Source organism: Chenopodium album, chromosome 17, assembly GCF_948465745.1.
Source record: "Chenopodium album chromosome 17, dcCheAlbu1.1, whole genome shotgun sequence".
Classification (NCBI taxonomy): domain Eukaryota; kingdom Viridiplantae; phylum Streptophyta; class Magnoliopsida; order Caryophyllales; family Amaranthaceae; genus Chenopodium; species Chenopodium album.
In genome coordinates, this window is record NC_137850.1 from 14725339 (window position 1) to 14745608 (window position 20270).

At 35.1% G+C, this 20270-nt stretch overlaps 2 protein-coding genes across 2 annotated transcripts; one reads left to right on the plus strand and one right to left on the minus strand.

Moving 5' to 3' along the window:
- The first annotated feature begins 4013 nt into the window (after positions 1-4013).
- Positions 4014-6836, plus strand: LOC145587632 (putative E3 ubiquitin-protein ligase ZFP1). The gene is made up of 6 exons (XM_081644359.1): positions 4014-4166; positions 4674-5001; positions 5345-5664; positions 5955-6065; positions 6226-6396; positions 6541-6836. Exons 3-6 carry the CDS (start codon positions 5422-5424, stop codon positions 6676-6678), a joined length of 663 nt encoding a protein of 220 aa, XP_081500485.1. The 5' UTR covers positions 4014-4166; positions 4674-5001; positions 5345-5421; the 3' UTR covers positions 6679-6836.
- Positions 6837-8369: 1533 nt separating this feature from the next.
- On the minus strand, positions 8370-16382 carry LOC145587633 (uncharacterized). The gene is made up of 3 exons (XM_081644360.1): positions 16010-16382; positions 15354-15377; positions 8370-9057 (listed from the first exon to the last, which is right to left on the minus strand). Exons 1-3 carry the CDS (start codon positions 16242-16244, stop codon positions 8711-8713), a joined length of 606 nt encoding a protein of 201 aa, XP_081500486.1. The 5' UTR covers positions 16245-16382; the 3' UTR covers positions 8370-8710.
- Positions 16383-20270: the final 3888 nt, after the last annotated feature.

The window sequence follows — 20270 nt, forward strand, 5'->3', positions numbered from 1 at the left end:
GGTGCTGGGTGCGCATGGCTAGGCAGCTGGCGCATCGCTAGCAAAGCCAGCAGCACCAGCCGCACACAAGCTCACCAACAACCCGCATTGCATGTAAGGCTTGTTGTGCGCGTGTGCGTGCTGGTGCACTGGCCAGCTAGCATGGGAGCAGCACCATAGCGCACCACGCCCAACAGCAAGCGGCAAGAAATGCTTGCTGGGCTGTCGTGCGATAGTGCTGGCAGCAGCACCCAGCAGCCCGCATCAATGCGAGGTTTCCTGGCACTCACTGCTAGCCCATTGCGACCAGCAGACAAGCCTAGCCAAGGGGGCAACCAGCCAGTTGGGCAGCCTTGTCGCCCAAGGCTGGCAGCGCCAGATGGCGCGCCTTGGTTAGCTCCGGTGTGGGCAGTTGGGGATCCTTGGGGGCCAAGGCTTTTGGTCCCCCCTCCTTGTGGTCCTCACCTACCCTCTTCCTCTTTGTGACACTTGTTGATTAATTATTGCCTAGAGTTTTCTTTTTATTTTTGATTATAAATAAAATGAGAAAATTGATTTTACCAACTCTCCCACATTGATGGGAGAGTGGAATTCTCACATGACATTCTTTATAAATACCCACCTTGGGAATTGGAGAAAGTCACTTGAGTAGGAACTCAAAAAGGCATCTCCACTTGAGAGAAACCTTTAAGTTCATATAATACTCGAGTAGTGTTTTGGTTCGACTCGGCTAAACTCCGAGTAAGAGACCGATCGGGTCGAGTTGCGGGTGGATACCGTAGGAGGTCTCTGAACTTGCAAGACTTGGCTTTTCAAGTAAGAGCTCCGAGGTGTGAGCAAAGCACGCGACAAGGGTAAGATCGTCTTTTCTCTCTTTCTTGTTAATTAGTTATATTAATTATGAGCGAGTCTTGGGGTCGGGTTTTGTTCCGCGGTGAGTTAGACTTACCGAAACCCAACAGCGGTATCGGAGCCTTGCTGATTTATTTTTGTAACTAAAATTTTCAAGGTTTTAAAATGGATTTAATTTCTGGTTGTTGTTGCTAACTATGGGGATGAAGTATTAGGGACGTGTTTACACTGTCCTTAAAGCAATTTTAACCCCTACTATGATTGCTATGGGTTACCGGTTAATATGCTTCCAGGATTTCCCTAAGTTCAAGATCAATTAAAGCAATGTAATTGAACTCCCTAAGAACACTTTTAAGAACAATGAGAATAGAAAGGAAGAAGAAGATAAATTAAAAAAGGTAAGTTATAATTTTGGAGCAATCAACTATATATAATGAATAACCCTTTTAATCCAAGAGTCACTATTTCCTAAATATAATTAATTAAGATAATCTGACTTTTGGTGAAAAGTCATTATTATCATAATCAAATTAATCGTAGGAAAGTAACTGTTAACACTCATCCGATCGGGTCAAGTCCGCCCGGTCGGGCAAATAAATGGACAAATCTTTTAACTAGGCTCGCGCCCGACCGGGCAATGCCCTCCCGATCAGGCCAACTACACTTAGGAAAATAAGTTTGCTCTCACGCCCGATCGAGCTAACTTAGCCCTATCGAGCGAGCAAATATTATTTTCCTAAGTTTATGCTTGCGCCCGACCGGGCCCGTGGTCATAACCGTGACTCACGTTAAAATTTTTGTTTTGCTCCAAATATTAAACTTATAGATTAGCTCCAAGCTAAACTTTTCTATTTAACCAATGTGGGAGTTTTCTTCCCAACATTAAGTTAAAAAGAATAGAGTAACTTATACACTAGTTCCAAGCTATACTTTTCTATTTAACCGATGTGGGAGTTTCTTCCCAACTTCAAGTTAAATAGAATAGAGTAAGCTATCATCCTCTATTCAACCAATATGGGACTTTCTTCCTAATAACATATTAAATAGAATTGAACAAGCCAACTTCTTTTATTCTACCATTGTGGGACTTCCATCCCAATATTAAGTTATATAGACTAACCTATACAACCAACTTCTATTCTACCAATGTGGGACTAATTTCCCATCATTCGCAAAACAATTTTTGTAACATCATCGTACTTCCCGTCGGGATAGGAGGCCAAAAGTAGGTGTCTACAGCCACCCGGGTCCGTAACTGATTTTGGACGCTGATTACGGTGATCAATCGGCGCTGGGACCGGTTAATGTCTCAAGTGACCGGTTTTGCGCGCCGATTGTGCTAGTCGTCGGAATATTAAAAAAAAAACCTCCAACCTCTTACCGACAAGGGAAGGTGGTGGGTTGTCATTTTTCCTATTATTGTTAACTGTTGTTGGTGGTTCAGGCAACAAAAACAAAAATTTGGTGGTTGTGGGTGGTGTTGGTGAGAGGTGGTGGTCGTGGTCGTGGTGGCATGGGTGATGGTGGTGTCGTGGTGGTGGTCATGGTGGCGATGGTAGGTTCTTTCGTGATAGTTGACAGTTGAGTTTGAGGCTTGATAGACTTAGGAGAGAGAAAGCAAAGTGGGGATGAGTAAGGTTAACTTCGTTTCTTCATCACTTTTGTTGGTGATTTGATTAAAAAAAAAAACGTTAGTTACATAGTCGGTGATATTTAGCAATCCAAAAAAAATTTAAAAAAAGAGCAACCCAAATTAATTTATATGTATAAAAAAATAGCTTTTGACACTAAAAATGAAATATTTGGGAATTTATGCGTCTGAAAACATTGAATACAAAAAAATAAATATATAAATAAAAATCTAATTTCCCCAATTTCAATGAATATTTTTTTAATATATGTATCTCAGAAATTAACTTGTATCTACCCTTAATTATCAGCTTAAAAAAATAAAATAAATTTTGAAATTATTTAGATTTAAAAAAAAAAAAAAAAAAGTGCTTAATTATAGTGCGTAAGCTGGGTTAGACCTGGCAATTTTGACCCAGACTCGATGACCCGATCCATGACCCGAAAATCGACCCGATATTGACCCAAATCCCGAATCAACCCGACCCGGCCCATATCAGAAGTGGAATTGACCCGAAACCCGAAATGACCCGACCCGAAACAACCCGACCCGAAACAACCCGACCCGAAGTTGACCCGAGACCCGAAACGACTTGACCCGAGACCCGAAACGACCCGACCAGAAGTTGACCCGAGACCCGATGTTGACCCGATACCTAAAGTGACCCGACCTTTAACTTGAATTAATTAACCCAAATAGACTTGAAACCTGAAGTGACCCGAACCATAAATTATCTTATGCCTTAAATGACTAGAATCTATTTAAGCTAAAAACTTGACCTGAGCAAACCGAAATAGAAAAAAACTGCAATCAAACTGACTTATTTTTTTTTTAATTAATTTATAATGTGTAACAGTGTAAGTAATTTACAAATTTTGAGCATTACTTTTCTCGATTTTTTCGGCCTTTTATCTCTATAAGTTATTAAAAATTCGTAAAAAGATTGAAATTTAACGACTATTCTATGGAGTTTGTCCATAAGATTAAAAAAATTAACTAAAGCTCGAAATAAAATTTACAATTCTCACAATTACTATATTCCATGAAAAAAGTAGCCTTAATAAATATAGTGAGTTTCCCGTCAAAAAATAAATAAATATATATACAGAGTTGAATTTAACCCAATGCATCGACCCTAATATGACCCGAAGTTGACCCGAAAATTGAACCCGAAGATTGACCCGACCCGAATCGACCCGAAACGAAAATTGACCCGACCCAAACTCGACCCAAAATGTTGACCCGATACCCGACCCAACCCGATTATCAGTGGACCGGAAATCAACCCGAAACTCGAAATGACCCAACCCTACCCGAACCTGACCCGATAACTTTTTGACCCGATCCGAAATGATCTGATCCATACCCAACCCAAATGACCCATTTGCCAGGTCTGCTGGGTACAACTGTACAAGTTGCTTCAAGCCTTCAACCGATACAAATATTATGATAAAAAAAAAAAAAAAAAAAAAAACCGCGTAATAAAATCCGCCAAACGTATTACGCGGTTTATTGCTTATAAACCTATTATTGAGCCGTTATACCGTACTCACTCCCTCTCTTTCTCTCAGTTTCCCGTTGTAACTCACTCAACGTTCTCCTTCTCCATTGAAGCAAACTCAACGTTCTCCATTGAAGCAAACTCTACGTTCTCCATTGAACAGCCTTCAGTTGATTTCAATACTCCATTGAAGCAGTTTCTCAGGTAATTTTTTGTTTGTTTTCGAAAATCAGTTTTATAATCTAGGGTTTATTGTTGATGTAATCTAATTTAATTGTCAGTATACTAAACATAGGGTTCAGATTTTTGAACTATGGCTTCTAATTGTTGAGGTTATGAATGATCATATGAGCGATTTTGTAGGTAGAGTAGAAAATTATGAGGGTAATTTGATGATTGAATTAAATGTGTCTATTTTCCCTTAAATTATGTGAATTTTCTAGTCTTATTTGATAATTTGATTTTTTCTTTTTTTTTATTTAGTCTAACATCGAATTTCAGTTTCACAATCTAGGGTTGATCGTTGATCTAATTTAGTTTTATTGTCAATATACTAAATATGGGTTTCGGAATTTTGAACTATTGCTTCTAATTACTAAGGTTATGAAAGATCATAACGAACGATTTTGTTGGTTAACTTTTCCCTTAAATTATGTGAATTTTCTAGTCTAATTTGATGACTGAAATAAATTGGTTGCTGATGTATTGCAGAACCCTTCAATATTTGGATTGAACTATGAAAGACCACTTCTCTCAGGGATCAGGGCAGCAGCGGCCTGTTTATGATTCTGGGTCTGCTTCCCTACAAAGAGCGGCATCAGCAAACCGGCCGACTGGCATTAGAACATATCAGTCTCAGGGAAGAAGTTCTGTGCCCAATGTAGCTTCTAGGCGCCGTGGGTCTGCTTCCCTAGAAAATGCGGAATCAGCAAACCGACCGACAGGCATTAGAACTTATCACTATCAGGGAAGAAGCTATGTGCCCAATGTAGCTTCCAGGCGCCGTGATCTTCCTCGTTTAAGGACTCTGCCAGTAGATGTATGTTTATCCATTAAACTCCCACTTATATTTCTTTGGTCTGTAGGTTAGAATGACATAATCTGGATCATAAGCTGAAACAGCTGCTTAAATACTACATATGTTTATATCTTGCATAACACTTGTTATTATTTGCTTTTGCGTAGAGTCGTAGAATGCTGTTCATAAATCTTTACTCCTTTACTGCTCTGGGAATGAACAAGTAAAGGAGAATTGACGTTATTAGGGCCATTAGAATTACAGGCATACAGCTGATAATACTAAAATGTTGTACAAAATATACTTTAGATGAGGATCACCTATTTTTATATAGAATGTTAAGATTCTGCTTTGTTGCTTGTAGGAAGTTGCTATTTTGGAATTCCCAACGTTTATGAAGTAGACTACGATGTCGAGAGAATCAGTGATTATCATAGGGATATGCGATTGGATATTGATGACATGTCCTATGCGGTGAGTTATTCTCCTTTTCTGGCAGCTCCAGGTGCTGTTCCAACAAGTGATGGTATGCTTCATAATTTTTTGCCGATATCCCAAGAAAGTGCAGAGCAAACAAACCGGCCAACAGGCATTATAACACATCGCTCTCAAGGAAGAAGCCTTGTGCCTGCTGTAGCTTTCAGGCGCCCTGATCTTCCTCGTTTAAGGACTCTTCCAGTAGATGTATGTCTATCTACTAAACTCCTCATATTTCTCTGACCTATAGCTTAGAATTACATAATCTGGGTCATAAGTTGAAACAGCTGTACTGCATATCTACATATGTTGCATGACGCTTGTTTATGTTATCTGCTTTTGCGTAGAATGCAGTTCACAAAGTAGATTTTCCGTTATTTGCGCCGTTAGAGTTACAGACTTACAGCTGAAATACTAAAATGTTGCACAACATATACTTTAGATGAGGAACACCTGTTATTATTTTGAATGTTGATATTCTGCTTCACTGCTTGTAGGGAGTTGCGCTTTTGGAATTTCCAAACCTTTATGAAGTAGTCTACAATATTGAGAGCATCAATGATAATCAAAGGAATATGCGTCTGGATATTGACAACATGTCCTATGCGGTGAGTTATGAATCTGATCTTGATTGTTTATAACTATATATTGTTTTGTAAAATAATACCTTGTTCTTGCAGATTAATTACAGAGTGTAATCAGACATGTAGATTTTCCTTGTACCCTAGCATTGGTGATATGATATGATATTTGCTTTCTTTGTTGCAGGAGCTTCTTGCTTTGAGTGAACGCATTGGGACAGTTTGTACTGGGTTGACAGAGAAAGACATCAGATGCCATCTGAAAACCAGAAGATATAAGAAATCTACTGCAGCTACTATCAATTCAGAGGAGTTGTCATGTAGCGATCAAAACAACGATGTATGCATCATATGTCAGGTAAAAATTACTATGATGTTCTGTGCTATCCTTCTGTTCCGGGTGTTAAAATAAGCTTGGTTGAAGTTTAAATAAAACCTTAACCTGTTAAATGAAAAAATGGCTCCGTAAGCAGTATGATGATGGTTGTTATTGACATTGCAGGATGAATACGAAGACAATGAGCAGCTGGGAACCCTAGAGTGTGGACATGAATACCATGTAGATTGTTTGAAGAAGTGGCTGCTCTTGAAGAACGTGTGCCCGATTTGTAAATCAACTGCCTTGGTTCTGGATCGTTAGGGTATTGTTGATGATGTTGATGGAACCCTAAGTTGTAATTATGTTTATGGTGTTAAATTGTTGATTGAAGTTCCAATAGTTGATGCAGATTTAAATTGATTGGGTTTGTTTCTTTGTGTATGTGTTGTTTGTTTCGTTCTTATGGCAAAGTAATGCTTGTTGATCTGATTGTTGACTATTGGGATAAGGCAATTGAGAGAAGAAACCACAGCTTACAAATCCCACCTTTATTTGCATATACATTGCCATTTAAATAATGATAAGGATTTGATGATGATGTTTAGCAATTTGCTAGGGAAAGATTTGATATACATATGGTGGGAGAAGTTGAGTCAGAAACTGAATTAGTGAAGACTGCTAGCTTAGGGGTTTGAAGGAAAGTAGGATAGCAACTGATATGAAATATACAGTGGGACAGATAGGTAAGGCCGTCTTAACCAATTTTGGGGCCCTGTGCTAATTTAAATATGGACCCTTGTAATTTCAACATCTTAACTCAACAATTTTTCTTTCTCTAATTCTCAATCCTTTTTTTTTAAAAAAAAATAATAAATCTCAAGGTTTATTTATCTAATTATATATTTTTACTCTTTTTAAAAATTAAAAAAAAAAATAACTAAAATCATGATAGAACACTTCAATCATTAAAGACAATCTTGGTACAGATGTTTAAAGCAATAGAGTTTCAACTTTAAAAAAATAATATTTAAGTGTATACTACTTTTACCAAATTTGAACCTCACAATGAAGATGCATCACTAATTATTCTGATTTTTATGCAAAATTGCAACCTTGCATATAAATAATTATATAAACATCTAAAAATAAAAGCCATAGATAAAGTTTGCTTAGTATTGAAGAATGAAAAACCATACAAAAACAATTACATCCACCAAAAGACCATCTCGCATAATTTTTTACATCCTTATCATATGTATGACTATGTGATACATTTATTTAATAACGAATTGAACATTATTGTTGGCTCTTTTAATTGAATGGCTACTAATTTGATAATAATTGTCATATAATTGGTTGGTTCACTTCTATATATTGTTTAGTTTATACTTTACAACATATTAGGCCATCTTTGTTTTGGACTCATTAAATTTTGATATTCTAATATTGTTTGAAGCTAATGATGAAATTATCTTAATTGATGTGTAATACACGTATCGCGTGCATAGAAAGCCTAGTTGAGAAATGGAGGAAGTAATAGCTTAATGCACCATTATCATGTACCTAATAATTTCAAAATGATACTTGTACCTGATAGCTAGCCAGATTAATGAATAAAATTCCTGTTTGAAAGACCATAATAGTTTGGGTAGCCTCTTTTCTGAATTAGGCATTAAACTACCTCCAATTCCTATTATATACAACTTTGGAATTTTTTATCTCACAAATAATACACCAAAGTTGCATATAATACGAACCAGAGGTAGTAATATTAACTGGTTAGGTGGAGAAGGCAGAAGGGGGTGGCAGCTATGGGCATGTTGCGTTGGGAAATGTATGGTGGCTGGTGCCGCTAATTTATGTCGTTATGAGTTGAAAGATAGAGAGGAAACAAAAGGACATTTGAATACTTCTAGTTAATAGTCATTGGTTAGCTTGGAATCCTCGCGTTTAACAGGTAGATTAAGAAAATCCTTCAAAGCTTAAGCAGTAAGTTTCGACCAAGTTACAAAAGCCATTTGAGATATAAATAAATTTTCCTGTTTACCAAATATAATTAGACAAAACACCAAGTTGCTGTTGAGAATCTTCATTACACTTTCAGTAGGCTAAAGTGGATTCTTCGTGTTTACAAAATTAAATTTAAAGCAATTATGCACATCTGTATGCTGAATGTGTACAGACCACTATCCAAACCACCAGTGATAAATTCTTCGATGGATATGATGACAGTAAACAACAAGCAGCGCGTGGATTTTGGGGGGCCATACACCCTGAATGGACATTTTGGGCTGTAATTCAGTATCTGTGATAAAGGTTCAGGTGCAAGTCTTCTGAATAACTACAGAGTATACTATACAGACTCAACATTTCCCTGCAACTGAGCACCGGACTTAGTAACTCCATCCTTCCATCCTTTTTGGCGAGCCCGTTGTTCCCAAATTGCAGTTAATTTCTTCTGCGACACCAAAGCTGCTTCAGCCTTCTCCCTGGCTTCCTCACAGGTTTCCATTCCTGAATTGCACTTGTCTGCCTCCTTTTGGTACTGGGAAGTGATCTTCTTAGCTTCCAGCAAAGCCATGTCAGCACGCTTCTGATTTTCTGCAGCTTCAGCTTCTCGTAATTTCAATTCCTCAGCTAGCAATTCAGCAAAATTCTTCTCAGTATCTTCACTGACCCCTGGATCATGCTTTGAACAATCTGATTATAATAAAAATGCATCAGTAACAGTATCAGGGTAAAGTAATTTCAGGTAAGCTTGAGATAGCAAAACTAGATGGAAATTGTCCAAGCTAGATACGCACATCCCTTCAAAATACTCAGTACTCAAACCAAAGGCACTCCTGCCACCATTAAAGTGCAGCAGACACTATGTCAAAGCACATAAGTTGTGTCTTTATAAATTCAAAGTGCAGCCCAGAGCCCAAGTGGTCTGGGAGAATAGCGTAGATTAACTCTTGAAAGTTCAAAACACATTAACACTTCAAAAGCAAAGCTTGTGCACATCTAGGATGACCCAAGCATGAGGGATGTGTTATAGGACTCATAGCAACAAAGTAGGAGATAAACTAATAATCAAGCCAGGCTTGTTCTATAAAATCAAAGTAAAACTAAAATAAACAACAAAAATGCTGAGCATTCATTATCTAAACTAATTCCAATGCAGTCATTATATAAGAAATTTGACGAATTATGTACCCACATTTAATAAATGTATGTAACAGGATAAATAGGTTTCAAAGGAAACTTTAGGAGGGAAAATAAACATTACCAGAAGTCACTATATAATACGTATAGATGGAATAATTGAGGAAGTACAGCAAGGGAAGATTTCAACACCACCATATTCATTATGTTATGAAATCTTCTAATTAGCCAAAACCGTGCAGATGAAGATGAAATTTGGAAGGGAAAGATGACTTAATTTGATATAAAGCACTTGGAAAATAAAAAAAAACAATCCCAAAACATGAATCCCAAACAAGACAATCCTGTAGTAACAGATTTAAGATAGCTACAAGCACATGTACATTAGTCATTTAAAGCAACTAAAAGATAAACATGATGCAAGGAAACCACAAAAGGAAAGCTTGTGCCATACCTCAGAGATAGGGTGAACGATCAAATTTCAGATAAAAACATTTTAACAAAAAGACTGACATTTCTATTCACAATCACAAGTAGAAAAAACTATTCAGTCAACCTTGAGAGAGTACTGAAAGTCCAATCTCAATATAGATTTGGAAAAATTGTCAAAGAACTACCAGCCTAATAGGTCATTTTGTCAACTACTCGCTTAAAATTTTTATCCAAAAAGCTACCCTCTAAATTTTAAAAGTTTGACTAGCACTACCCATTTTGGTTTTTTAGGCAACAAAATCCGGCGAGTGGGACTCACTTTTGTTTTTTCTTCCAAAATTTAAACACGAAATGATGAATCACTCAATTAAGAAGCCAAAACAAGTGAATTTAACATCAATTTAGAAGCATTACATATCTCTTAATTAAGACCACAATTACTTTCTCCCTCTTTAATTGGCGAAATATTGAAAATTTTGTGTTTTTAGGATGAGTCGTTGTAAAGGGGATTCAGTTGGTTGTTATATACGAGGTTTAGGCTTAAGTTATGGAAGGAAAAAATAAAATCCGGCCACACTTGCCGGATTTTGTTGCTGGAAACTTGAATGGGTAGTGCTACTCAAAACATTTTAAATTTAAAAGGTAATTTTTTTGATAAAAATTTTAAGCGAGTAGATGTTAACAAAATGACCCATTAGGTGGGTAGTTTTTGACAATTTTTCCTATAGATTTATCATCTCTTAATCAGAAAATCATACTTTTCGGAGATTCTAAAAGTGTAAAATGAGAACAAACCAAATTTATGAAACATAAATAACTTAAACTATGAGCTTTACTTGAAAGATGATAGAGTCACAGTTAGTGAGTTCATGAATGGAATTGTTACTTTGGCCTTAACTCTCTATGAGAAGTATAACCTGGAAGTCTTGACCCAACCACCTTGGATGGTTCTCTTGGCCTTAGCCCATCTACCTAGAGTTGAAAAATATCAACCTCTCTTTAACAAGTATGGGGATGTGATCAAGAAGAATGGGTTGTGGAATGAAAAACATCATTATGAAGGGAAATGGATAGCAAGCATGTCTAGTCTTAAGAGAGACTTACACTATGTGGAGCGTAAGTATGAACCTATGAGAAGAATTGTGAGGTTTCCTAAACTACCAGAAAATACTACCGTGAGAAGATGAGCAAATGTACTACTTGAATGCCCTAAGTCCCTTTTTCATACCGTAAGGATCCCAATGGGTTTGTGTCATCCAGCGATGAGTCCATACCACCACTTGGTAGGAGCAAGAATTACCCTTCTCCTACTCGTACTCCAAGCTATGAACCTCCAAATCGTCCAAGTGCAAAAGTCCACTTTCATGTTGCAAAAAGGCCCAAAACTTGTACCCTAGCTGTCAAACAAAAATCATCAAAGTCTAAAATTTCAAAAGCCCAATGCTTCTTCAAACCATCCTCGTGGTAATGTGAGCCTAATCAAAAGCCCAAGTTTTTCTCCTTATGGAAGCCCACATTGTAATCTAAGTGAATCTGAGTTAAGTTCAGACCGTACTCCAAGTTATAGTGGCTATAACCCAATTTTCATGACTGACCCAAGTGATAGGGATAAGTCCAAGCGAGATGATCCTGACTATGATCCAAATGAAGATGACTATGTTGAAAGTGTTGCTTAAATAATTGAACTCTGATTATGTTTATTGCTTTCAATAATTGCCTTAGGTGGCAAAGTTGTACTTTTCTTTAATTATTAATGAAATGAAATAATTTTATTGAAATTTTCTCTATGTTACTAAGTGAATCAAATGCTTATGTGAGTAAAACTTGTTATAATTTTCAAACTATGTAAATTATACCCAGGAAATATGTCTACAAGAATGAGAGACCAAGTGAGAAGTAAGTGTACTGGTTCCAAAGTAGGGAAGGTCCTTAGAAAGTTAACTCATATCACTGAAAACATCACGAAAGTGGTGAATAAAGGAAGCCGAAATTTAAGCTTAACTCTTACAGTGAAGTTTTTAAGAGAATTGCTACTGTCAAACCACCGGTTTAGTTGGAAAAGGAAGACCCAGCCAGCCTTAAAAGCTGGATTAGGGAGTTTGACAAGCTGTTTGATGCAATCAGTTGCCCAAGTGAGCTGAGGGTGAACAATGGTGTTTACTATTTGAGTGAGGAAGCTAACTTATGGTGCGCCCAAAGAAAGGATGTGCTGTTGAAGAGACCAAACCTTAGGTGGGATGAGTTTTTAGGGAGAAGTTTTACCCTTCATATATGAGAAAGCAAAAATGCATGTAGTTCACGAACCTTAGAAGGGAGAACATGTCTATCAATGAATAATACAACAAGTTCATTAAGTTGATGAGGTTTGCCCCACAAGTAGTCCCTACCGAAACCATAAAAGCTCAGCAAGGCCTAACCTTTGACCAATTTTGTCATTAAAAAAAAAGAGATTTTAGCATGAAGAAGACAAGACAATCCTAGCACAAAAGCCTTTTGAAATAATACAGGCGGGAGATACAGCCCCAACCAAGGGAGTCTAAGGGAAGTCGGGGGGAGTGACCTTTGAAACCCTAGATGAAGTTTTTGGTCATGCAGCTCATTTGTACAGAATCAAAGGAAGGGAGATGGAGCATGTTGGAGAGAAAAAGAAGAACTCGGACTCTTTTCACGGGGGTGAAAAGAGGCATAAGGCTAATGGTAACTACCAAGGGAATTCCGGAGATAGGAGGGGCAACAAGCGGAACTTTGGGAAAGGGAATGGAGGTCAATCATCCAATGCTAGGGGGAATGGGAACCAAAGGGGTGAGAAGCCTCAAAGAAAGTATTTCTGCAAGCGGAGTAAGAAAGACCACCAAAGGAAAGGACTACTGGACTAGGACTGTAAGGGAAAACCAATAACTTGTCAAGTTAAAGAGTCCAGTGTTCCTAATAAACCACCCCATTCTAGTGGAACTACACCCAAGGTTGGAAACAGTAGCGTTGCGAGAGGTGACCAAAAGGGTCGTGTGTTCGTGATGAATAGCTATGAGGCTGAAACTGCTAATGATGTAGTAATTGGTGTTTTCCTTATAAGTTCTTTCCCTGTGAAAGTCTTATTTGATTCGGGGGCGTCCCATTCTTTTATTTCTAAGATAGTAGTTGGAAGTCTCGGGTAAGTAAGTCTTAAGTCAGGATCTGTCTATTCCGTCTCGAGAGGTGAGGAGTTGTTCCAAATTGTTTATGAGTGTACCTATTACCAATTCTGGGGTAGAATTTCTAGCGGATTTGATCGAGTTTGATTTGAAGGACTTCGGTGTAATTCTGGGTATGGATTGGTTGGGAAGGTATGAAGCAAAGATTGATTGTAAGGCTAGCCAACGTAAGGCTAGAGTAGTATATAGAAAGGAAGGGAAAAGTTCAGGGTTGGGAATAATTTCTGCAATGCAACTACAGAAGCTGGTTAAGAAGGGTTGTCCTTTGTTTTTATGTAGTGTTCAAGAGATCGAAAGTGGGGAAAAGAAGGGTGATGGAAATATTCCCATTATAGATGAGTTTCCGGATGTATTTCCAAGAATCTCTAGGTATGCCATCAGTGAGGGATGTTGAGTTCACTATCTACCTAGTGCCTAGTAGTGGACCTATTTCTAAAACTCCATATAGGATGGCTCCAGCTCACATGAACACTTGGATGATTTTTTGGAAAAGGGTTGGCTGCAGCAACTCTCTTAAATACTTCATTATAAGAGTCAAGGTCAGAATTTCGATTTCCCTTGTTCACTACTTTCATGATGTTTTCAGTGATATGGGTTAACTTTCTAAGGACCTTCCCTACTTTGGAACCAGTGCGCTTACTTTTCACTTGGTCTCTTATTCTTGCAGACATATTTCGTGGGTATAATTATTATACTTTGACAATTAAAACAAGTTCTACCCACGTATAATTTAATTCACTTAGTAACATAGTGAAAATTTCAAAGAAATTACTTCATTTCATTAATAATTAAAGAATAGTACAACTTTGCCATCTAAGGCAATTATTGAAAGCAATAAACATAATCATAGTTCAACTATTCAAGCAACACTTTCAGCATATTCATCTTCATTTGGATCATAGTTAGGAACATCTCGCTTGGACTTTTCCCTATCACTTGGGTCACTCATGAAAGTTGAGTTATAGCCACTAGATTCACTTAGATTACCATCCGGGCTTGCACAAGGAGAGTAACTTGGACTTTTGACTGGGCTTACATTACCACGAGGTTGGTTTGAAAAAGTATTGGGCTTTTGAACTTTTGGACTAAGTGATTTTTGTTGGCAGCTTGGGCACGAGTCGAGTTCTGCGCCTTTTTGCAACATGAAAGTGGACTTTTAGACTTGGACGATTTGGAGGTTCATAGCTTGGAGTACGAGTAGGAGAAGGATAATTCTTGCTTCTACCAAGAGGTGGTATGGACTTATCACTGGAGCACAAACCCATTGGGATCCTTGCAGTATGAAAAAAGGAGTTAAGCATTCAAGTAGTACATCTGCTCATCTTCTCTCATGGTAGTATTTTATGGGAGTTTAGGAAACCTCACAATTATCCTTCTAGGTTCAGACTTACGCTCCACATAATGCAAGTCTCTCTTAAGGCTAGACATGCTTGCTAACCATTTCCCTTCATCAGGCTTCATGATGGTGTTTTTATTCCACTACCCATTCTTCTTGATCACATCCCCATACTTGTCAAAGAGAGGTTGATAGATGGGCTAAGGCCAAGAGAAACATCCAAGGTGGTTGGGTGAAGACTTTCAGGTTATATTTCTTATATTTCTCATAGAGGGTTAAGGCCAAAGAAACAATTCCAGTCATGAACGCACTAACTGTGACTCCATCATCTTTCAAATAATGCAAGTTAAAGTAATTCTTGAAGCTTTATGAGTTGGACGAAGAATGATACAGTAATCAGGTATAGCTATTTATCATCACGCAGACATACTATTTTTATACATCTAAACTCGATAATTTATTAATGTGAAAGTTGTCAAGCCAAGACAATCTAAGTAAGTGATTTATATCAAATTAGGAAAAAAAATTGACTTATGTAGTGTCAATAGCTAGTGGACAACTTTATAAGTGACCGCCAAAGTAAACAGCAGCCCAATATTGTGCCATGTGTGGAGGAGGAAGTATAATGATTTGCACAACATATGATCAGATAGTACCAAGCTGAAGCAACAACAAGCTACCAATAGCACCAAACAATCATCTTTCAAGTACTGCTTAATGCTTATGATACACATAAAAGGCCAATATCCATGATATAGCCCCTCTATAACTACACATTATGACTTATAATCAATACATCATAATATCGTATCAAAGAGTGTGAAGACAGAAAGTAATATGTTCTCATCCAATGTGTATTTACAAAGCCATAACAAAGAAGGATGACAAACCTGTAAAGGAAATATTGCTGAGCCCTGCAATAAAAAAACAAACATAATGAACAAATTAACCAAAGTCTCAATATGATGAAAAAGTAATCAGAGCTCAAAGAACAAGTAAAAAAACCAACATCATCAAATTCAGAAATGTTACTAAGATTTATTAAGCTTCTTCAGTATTCGAAAACCAAAATCATAGTTATTATAGCAGAATAAATACTCCAACATTCAAGATATCATCATTCAAATGTTTAAACAATGAACCCTTAAAACCTAATTTTGTCTATTACCAACCCAAATCAAAGAACTTCAATCTAAACCAAATAGAATGTGAAACACTGAAGATCACAAACTTTTCCTCCCAAAAACAAATATAAATTAAATTTTCTAATTCATGATTTGCGCAAAAGTCAGAATCACCCATCAGTTAAAACAAATAAAATGAGCCCCAAATCAAATCCCAGGAAAGATCAAACGGCATAGTAATGATCAAATGAACCCCAAAACAAACAAACAAAAAATTAATCAACTAGTTAATAATATCAGCAAATCGAACAATAAATCAGAAATACCCACGAATTAACACAAATCAAATATTCAATTGAAGAAAAAAAAAACTGAAAATTTCTCAAAAAAAAAAATGGTAGATTGAGATCTGAAGAACATACCATCAGGAATAGAAATGAGAGGTGGAGAATCGCAATTACAAGTGCAAGGAAGACAAGAAGGCGTAGTTGAAGAAGAAGATGAAGAAGAAGAGGAGAGAGAAACAGCGGCAGAACCCTCTAAGAATTGCCAATAGAGAGGAGGTCCGACAATGTAAGCAGCAATAGAGAGAGCGATAAACCCTAGAGTTAGCTTCAATACTTTTGGATTACAAAATCTTTGCTGAATAACCGCCATTGTTGTCCTGTTTCTCAAGCTCAGTTGCTGCTGCAAATTTCCTTCAATTCGCAACCACAGCGATCGTCACTTTTGGACTGTCGGTTGGCCGCACTGAGAGTGGTATATCACTGAAGAAAATTTTCTTTTAAGAAAATAAAATAAAATTGTTCTTTCATACTTAAAAAAATTTCAATAATGTTTATTTTATGGAATAGTTTTGTGCCCGGGTGATGTTCGAATTATTCTAAAGTTTTTAGTTTAAATACAGTTAATATTAACCCTTGTAAATACATATCTATTTCATTATTACGGCTATTTCACCAAATGTCATTAAGCAATTTAATAATTCACCAAATGGTATAACGTTTTCAAAATTCACCAAATGCCACCAAGTTTTTACAAAATTCATCGAGTGCCATTAATGACTAACGGGTCGTTAACTCCATTAGTCATTATGATTAAATCATGACACATGTCACGATATGATTGATTAACTTAATCATTTATTTTAATTAATAAAAATAACATTTTTTTCTCGATTTTCGTAACGAAAATTGTTCGGGTGAAGTTTTTAAGGGTTATTTTGACCCTTAATGAGTTCAAATTAAGCTCGAAATTGGCAAAAAAAAAAAAAACGTAAATGCCCCGTTTTGTGTGTCGATAGCTAGTCATTATTTTTTAACCTTGAAAATTGATCGAGTAAGGTTTTAGAGGTCATTTTGACCCTTTATGAATTCAAATTAAGCTCGAAATTGGCAAAAAAAAAATAACATAAATGTCCTATTTTGTGTTTCGAGAAATATCTCAATTTACGTGTCGGTTTTTTAACTATGTAAATTGTTCAGGTAAGGATATGGCGGCCATTTGGGCCCTTTATGACCCCCAAAACCTTACCTGGTCAATCTTAGGGCATGTTCTCTTCAGATTATTTTCAGTTCAGTTTAGTTCTTAATTTCCTTCTCTCGTAAAATATTCAGTTCAGTTTAATCCAGTTCCGTTCAGCTCCAATAAGTTCAATTCAGTTCAGTTCAGCTCAGTTCAGTCAATCAGAACAGCCCCTTAATGGTTATAAAAAACAACACGCTAATCGAGATATCGACACACAAAACGAGGCATTTACGTTATTTTTTTTTTGCCAATTTTGAGCTTAATTTAAACCCATAAAGAGACAAAATAACCTCCAAAACTTTGCCCGAACAATTTTCGTCATGAAAATCGAGAAAATTTGATATTTTTATTAATTAAAATAAATTATTAAAATGAACCAATCATATCGTAACATGTATCATGTTTTTAATCCTATTGACTAATGGAGTTAACGGCCGTTAATCATTACTGACACTCGGTGGATTTTTTAAAAACTCAGTGGCATTTGGTGAATTTTGAAAACCTTGATGGCATTTGGTGAATAATTAAAATGCTCAGTGGCGTTTGGTGAAATAGCCGTTATTATTAACTTGATATTTTTTTATTGCACTTAAATTATTTCTAATGAACTGAAAGTATATTTACCAAACTAAAATTATTTTTTCTAATTAAAACTTATTTTTATGTATTTTTTATCTTTATTAAAATATATTATAAATGGATCTCATTTTAAAGAACTTTTTAAAATGAATTTAATGATGAAAATAGTACTATAAGTTATAAGATATTTATTAAAAGTTATAATTAATTTTGTATATATAAAATATTAGAAGTATATCGATAATAAAACACTATATAACATTTTTAATTTAATAAAATCTATTCAAAACTCGCTTACTTAGCATCTTATGTGTCACAATAATACTTATATTTCGCCTACATGGCGCGACACTTGGCGAAAAACTGGAATGTCAAGTGTCGTTGTCTCGTGGTCTGGCTGCGAGACCGGCTTTAAATATTAGTGATATGATCGCTAAATCACGCTGACAACTTGCTTAACTTCGTCCACATTTCAAATCAAATTAGTTTTTATCCTGTGCAATACATGGATGAAAACCTGAACTGAATTTTCAATTATGTAAGTATATATTATATTATTAATATATAAAATATCTATTTTCAAATATAAATAACTTAAATTCATATATTATAGCTTGTTCATTTATAAAGAAAATTGATGTAAATAATATACTCCAATAATGATTTGGAAGGTTAAGGAATATCGAGAAATTAAGGAATTAATAAAAACTTAAAAAGGGTTAATGACACCCTTTGGGGGAAAAAAAAGGACTAATACAAACTTTTTAAAAATATAGAAAATTTAGAAAATGACCTATGAAGCCTAAATTTATTGGTTATGGTTATCAATAATGTAAAATTAATTTTTTGAAACAATGTAAGATGAAGAGTTTTAGTTTGTTAAAATTGAGATGTGAAACTAATAAAGTTAAATTGAAAAGATATGATGGTTTAAATATAAAAGGAAATGGCTTAATTTTCCTATAGAAATGACTGAATAGAAAATAAATTATTTTTTCAAAGTAAAAAAAAATAAAAAAATAAATATATATATATATATATATATATATATATATATATATATATATATATATATATATATATATATATATATATATATATATATATATATATGTGTGTGTGTGTGTGTATATATATATATATATATATATATATATATATATATATATATATATATATATATATATATATATATATATATATATATGTATATATATATATGTATGTATATATATATATATATATGTATATATATATATATATATATATATGTATGTATATATATTTGGTGACAAGTAACAATTTGTATGACTTGCAAATTTCCTTGTTATTAAACATTAGTATAAGCTAGTAATTGGTCCAAAGGATGCACTGGACCATCATAAATTTATAAGTTTAATCAAAATAATTTTGAAGGGATAATTTTGAACAATACTAGATGGAAGCCCGTGCAATACATGGTATTTTATGCATAAATCTGAAAAGATTATTTTCTTAATTTAACCCCCCTATAATTTTTTGATTAATTTGTTTGTTAGAGAAAGGATAATTTGTATAATTTTTATGCAACTTGTAATGCAACCTTAATTCACTAATATATTGAAAATTGAATACTTTATATAATAAAAAAAAATTATAAGTATGATAGATATTAGAATAAAATATTTAATATAATATTAAAAGATATTATTTTCTATTAGAAAATTTAAATTCTATATAACTATTCATAGATTTTTGTTTGACACTTGAAATTACATTTTAGTATCTCATTTATCAGATGTTAGGATTAAATTTTAAATGTGAAAAGATACGTAGTATTAATTTGTTTTTTTAAATAATTAATAATAAATTCTCTTCTTATTTTTTTTAACCTTGATTCGTTTGTATAAGGAAAACGCGTTGTTCCGCTATACATATATAGTTATAGAATCACTATTTTTCTTTCACAAACAATAACTTAGACCACCATTATTCTTTTATTAATTATTTTTAAATTTTAGATTAAATTTTAAACAACAATTAAGTTTTTCAAGACTTTATAAATTTTTGGAAATTTTGTCAGATAACACCTTTTTAAACTGATTTGTTGTGAGAAAACACCTTATTAATTTTTTTTTGTTAAAACACACCTAAATACCAGATACTTTTTTAATAATCACACTTAAGGGTGGTTTCAGGCCTGTTGACTCGGTTTCACGATGTTGACTATCACATGTAAGGCAAGTGTGCCGGTCCCCCCTCCTTTCTAATTTTTTACCCTTTCTTTCCCTCCAATTTTATTTTCTCTCTCCTCTCAATTTCTAGTTGTGTTCATGAGGTCCTAACAGCAACTGGACGACCACAAAGCACTTGTGACCCCTCGATATTACTGCTACCACCATCCTACAAAACATTGCTGGGATTAATTAACCCCCAAATCAAAAACCCTAATTCAAATTTAAAACCCTAACTAACAATAATTCGCAAAATCAACAAAATTAATGGAATAAGTCTTTAATTAAAGCTACTTACATGCCTCATAATTATGCTAATTAAGTATATTTACAGAAATTGGAGCTCAAAATTGGAGTTCACCTG

Bases quoted from the DNA above. Each gene is read 5' to 3' on its own strand.
- LOC145587632 (XM_081644359.1), top strand. From the start codon at position 5,422: ATGCGATTGGATATTGATGACATGTCCTATGCGGTGAGTTATTCTCCT. The intron at 5,665-5,954 runs GTATGTCTATCT...CACTGCTTGTAG, and splicing joins TAAGGACTCTTCCAGTAGAT to GGAGTTGCGCTTTTGGAATT. The intron at 6,397-6,540 runs GTAAAAATTACT...TTGACATTGCAG, and splicing joins ATGTATGCATCATATGTCAG to GATGAATACGAAGACAATGA.
- LOC145587633 (XM_081644360.1), bottom strand. From the start codon at position 16,244: ATGGCGGTTATTCAGCAAAGATTTTGTAATCCAAAAGTATTGAAGCTA. The intron at 15,378-16,009 runs GTATGTTCTTCA...TTTTTATTGCAG, and splicing joins TCTCATTTCTATTCCTGATG to GGCTCAGCAATATTTCCTTT. The intron at 9,058-15,353 runs GTTTGTCATCCT...TATTATAATCAG, and splicing joins CAGCAATATTTCCTTTACAG to ATTGTTCAAAGCATGATCCA.